This window comes from Vigna angularis, chromosome 1 (genome assembly GCF_016808095.1).
Source record: "Vigna angularis cultivar LongXiaoDou No.4 chromosome 1, ASM1680809v1, whole genome shotgun sequence".
NCBI classification, from domain to species: Eukaryota; Viridiplantae; Streptophyta; class Magnoliopsida; order Fabales; family Fabaceae; genus Vigna; species Vigna angularis.
The window spans coordinates 61704861-61709828 of NC_068970.1; the positions used below are offsets into that span (position 1 = coordinate 61704861).

The window sequence follows — 4968 nt, forward strand, 5'->3', positions numbered from 1 at the left end:
GACAAAACATCAAATGGTTATTAATTAATCATCCATTAATACGTATTGATACTGTCAACATATAAAATTATTCTTGGTCCACAGAGAGTGTATAACATGCAGCGTGACACATTGGTCATTTCTAATTCGAAAGACTTGGTCAAGCTTTTCCCCTTCAAATCTTCAACACAACACGCAAACACAGACAAAATCAAAACAAATTCATTCGTTTGCCTGTCATAAATCTTGCGTCAATTTCATCCCTTCCTTGCCCAACACTCTCATTCAATACAAAAACAAACGCATAAATTACGTTTTCATTTTTCAAACCATAAAATCCTTGTCAAACTTACAAAACTTTAAACAAATTTCCACAATATGAAATCATTTTTTAAAATTAGCTATTTATTCACATTTTAGTGATTAAATCTGTATTTAAACCATTGAAAACATAGTTTTAGATGATGCACTTCTTACCAAAACTTAAACTTTTTTATATTTTTTGATTGATGAATTACTCTGTTTTCTGAACGAACAATTAAAGGTAATATTTAAATTAAGATTAAATGCTAGAATGTGGAGTTATTGGTGGAAGCACGTAGTAACTTTTTCTAGGAGGTGTTGGATTAGAGAGATTTATGTAATACTTAGAAAGTTTTAAGATAAAAATGAGTGATGTTAACATGAAGGGTTGATTTAAGAATCTTAAAGGAGTTATTGGATTGAAAATGGTCTAAAATGTTAGTTTACCCAAAAAACAATTAACTAAGAAGGCACTTGTTTGACTTGTTTTGATGTTTATATTATATAATAACAAGGTTGATGCATAGGAAATAGTCCATCCTCCACATAAACTTTGCCCCAACCCAACACTGAAATTGCACTGCTAATTTCTTTGCTTCTTCCTTTCTTCCTCAAACACTCTTCACTCATTGTCAAAACTAAGACCAATTTCTAAATGAAGGTCAGATTTCCTAATCTTATTGAAAGTTCAGTTCCTTATGCACTTCATATGTTATATCTTTTGTTTCTCTCTAATGTTATATGTTTTTATTTTTGTTTTGCCTTTCATAAGTTTGTGTCCCTTTCTCATCATTCTTCCTTTAAACAAGAATGATCACTTCAATATACCCATTTTCTAACTTGTTTCATACATATTTTATTTAAAGGCTATCATACTTGATGCAGATTATTGTATACTGTACCATACTGCATATGTCAGTCACAATATAATTTCACATCTCATCTTTCCCTAGCTTATACAAACACAGAAAAAGAAAAGAGCTTAAACATGCTTTAATCTTAATTGGTGATTATTGTTACGAGCTTAAACCTAGATTTTGTTGTTTTGTTTTGTTGCAGAAAGTAGTGGTGAAATTGGATTTGCACGATGAAAAAGCAAAGCAGAAGGCCATGAAATCGGTTTCTAGCCTGCCAGGTACTGATTTAAGATCTTACTTTGGTAGCTTATGGGTTTAAATTATAATTTTGATAATATTAGAAAAAATCATCTAAGTTCTCCCTTTTAATGCAATTTCTAACTGTAGGGATTGGACCATTAGGATGCATTCAATATATATAAATATTGATTTGGAACAATTTTTCCCATTAATTAGTGAGAATGGCTTTCAACAAAGCATGTTGCCAATATAAAAGGAAAAGGGGATAATCCAGGAATGGACGTTTATTTTGTTTCTACTTGCCACTCAGAACAAAAACAGTGAACCTTAATTAGTAAAATGGACGGCTTAAAGTTGTTTCTTAATTATAAATTCCTTAAAACATTGTTTAGTTTTTAAATTTTTGTATTATGATCCATGTCGTGATGATGTAGCTAACGAAGATTTTTAAAAAAGAAGAGGTTTGATGGTCGTGAAATGCAGAGAATAAATGAGAGAATTTGTGATGATAGGATAATTAAAATATGCAGGTATTGATTCGATCTCGATGGACATGAAGGAGAAGAAACTGACTGTAGTGGGAGACGTAGACCCTGTGAGTGTGGTGAGCAAATTGAGAAAAAGTTGGCACACAGAAATTGTAACTGTTGGGCCGGCAAAAGAGGCAGAGAAGAAGAAAGATGAAGAGAAGAAAGACGATAACAAGAAGAAAGATGATGAGAAGAAGAAAGATCCAAATCAACAGATTGAGGAGCTTGTCAAAATCTACAAAGCAAACAATCCCCACATGCCAACATACTATTATGTTCAGAGTGCTGAAGAGAACCCTAATGCTTGTGCTATTTCTTGACTCACACTCATGAAAGCTTTGTGTAAATTATATTTTCGGAGTATCCATTCAGACATCCTAGAGGATTACGAGGTACCAAAACAGGCTATGGAGGTTTTCAATGAATAAATCAACTGATGTTTGTATTGTGGGAATATTCATCATTATTCTGATATCTGATACCACTTTAGAAAATTCTGTCAATCCAGACTTTCTTGTTATTAAAGATATAAATCTTACAAAAGAATAAACATCATAAAATTAAATAATATATAAGGACCGTTAATCTATTGTGTTAAAATTTTATATTGAATGTAATGTTAATAACGTGAACTAAGTTTATGGTTTATTTGTTTTAAAAAAACATGTAATGTATTTCTTTCATGAGAGAAGGAAATTGGATGATTTATACATCGTTGAAAAGTTCTTTGGGATAAGGTTGAATTGTGGAACACAGTCTTTTATGATCGAGATGTGATGACGATGTTAAGGTTGTTTTTTTTTTTATATTCAGAAAAGATTAAAATATTGACTCGTGGCTTTTGGTTTTGGGCCAAAACCAGTGGCCAAATTAATATGGAGAGTTAGCATGCGGTTGAAAGCGTGTCTCCTTGATTATGAAGTTTATGGTAGAGTTGTCACAACAACCCAAGGTAACTTCAAATACTCAATCAAAATCTTTAGTCGGTTTAGTTTGAGAAAACGTTTTTAATTAGATTATATATATATATATATATATATATATATATATATATATATATTCTTTTTTCTCAAAACGTCTTAAAAATGTATCTTTTATCACTAATTAAAACTTGATAATTTTTAGTCCCTTGATTGATTCTCCATCAATGGGTCTTGTCATTTTCTTGATGTAACAATTTTATCTGATTAAATATAATAACAACTCACAATTCAGCTACTCCCACATCGTCTAGAAGTTTTACAATGCATATTTAAAAAAAAATTGCGTTTTTAATCACTAATTTATTAACCTTAAATTGATAATGTCGAATTAGATGTGGGAATTAAATTAGAAAAATTAGAAATTATTATTTCTTCAAACTTCTTAACATAACAAGATACATAATTGTATTATCAATTACATGGAAAAAATGATAACCCTAGAAAATGGAAAACCGAGCAAACAATAAAGGTGAATGAGAAAGAGTAAGAGTATGGTATGTTCTAAATAAATTCCAATGATAATCCTAAAATCATAAAATTTGTTTGTATAAAAGTAGCCTAAAACATAATAATTTTAGCATCAAAGTAGGTGGTGAAGCTAGTGACTCTTCCCGTGTATTAGGAGGTATGTAAAAATCATTGAGGCATTGCAGTGCAGTGCCTTACTGTCGGCTCCAATGCATAATACCAAATATTAATTGAAAAGGTTTGTTCTAATTTGTTGGTCGGTTTTAAATTCTTGATGTTGACAAACCACCACCTATGACATGCAGAATCACTATAAATCTATCATCAAGACAAAACATATCACAATAAAATATAGAAAGATAAACAAATAAAAAAGATGGTTTTTTGTTTGTATATAATTTAAAGATAAACTTTTTAAATTTGTACTCTTGAAACAATAAATTAATATCTAAACTAATAAATCATGAGCATATTTTCAAATATTTCACCTTCTGATACCTTCTTTGTAATTAGATAATATGATACATATACAAAAAAAAATTACATTCATTTCATACTTTTTTTTTTACCTTTTCTTTTTTAAGAAAATATAAAAATTTATTTTTTTATAATTATTTTACTCTTGTCAACATAAAAGTATTTTATAACAAGTCTCTTTCCCCTTGTAAAACTTTAATTTGAATTTCAAGTGTTTAAATCTAACTTCTTTTTCTTGTATCTTCGTTTACTTATAACAATTACTGTTGTTTTTCTCCACTTTAATCTTTTTTTCTATTTTATTTTCTTTTTCAAAGCTTCTTGAAAAACTCTTGAATCTTGATTTTTTATTATAGTTTGTCCAACTATCGACAGTCCACCAAGAATTACTTGAAGTATTTGTTGCGATAAAATAATGCATCTACAGATATATATATATATATATATATATATATATATATATATATATATATATATATATATATATATATATATATATATATGGATCAATAGAAAAACTAAAAGATTTTCTTACCTACAGATGTAATAAAAGATTTTCTTGTAGTTCTTTATATTATAACATGTAAATATGTTAACATGTAAACTGGTTAACAATTAAATAAGCCAAAAAGTTAAGAAGGTCAGTAGACCTAATTATAAAACACAAAATTAATAAGTTTCTTTTAAGGTCAAATTTATTTTATTTAATTATTCTTTTTAAAAGTTGAAATATAATTTTTTTATTAAACGAATCAAAGTTAAATCAAACCTTAAACGAATCAAGTAGAAATAATAATGTGGTTTGATCGGTCTCATTTTAACATTTTGGCATTTGGTCCCACACAAAATAGGTTAGAGTAGAACAACTTGTATAAAAATTGTGAATTAATTTTATTAGTTTGTCATATGTAATAATTGGGTTGCGGATATATGACTTAGTTTGCATAAACAAAATCTTAAAAAAAAAAACTACGTACATGTTACAATATATTTTAAATGTTTCACAGATTGAGTTTACAATTGATAATAAAATTACAATAAGTTAAATAAACACAAAAATACAAACACATTAAATAAATGTGTTAAAATTAAATATCTCGTGAACAAGAAAATATATATATAAAAAAAAGG

The 4968-nt window shown here is 28.0% G+C and overlaps 1 protein-coding gene across 1 annotated transcript; it reads left to right on the forward strand.

Moving 5' to 3' along the window:
• Positions 1-791: 791 nt before the first annotated feature.
• On the forward strand, positions 792-2412 carry LOC108347283 (heavy metal-associated isoprenylated plant protein 39). Its single transcript, XM_017586451.2, has 3 exons — positions 792-943; positions 1342-1417; positions 1910-2412. Exons 1-3 carry the CDS (start codon positions 938-940, stop codon positions 2227-2229), a joined length of 402 nt encoding a protein of 133 aa, XP_017441940.1. The 5' UTR covers positions 792-937; the 3' UTR covers positions 2230-2412.
• Positions 2413-4968: the final 2556 nt, after the last annotated feature.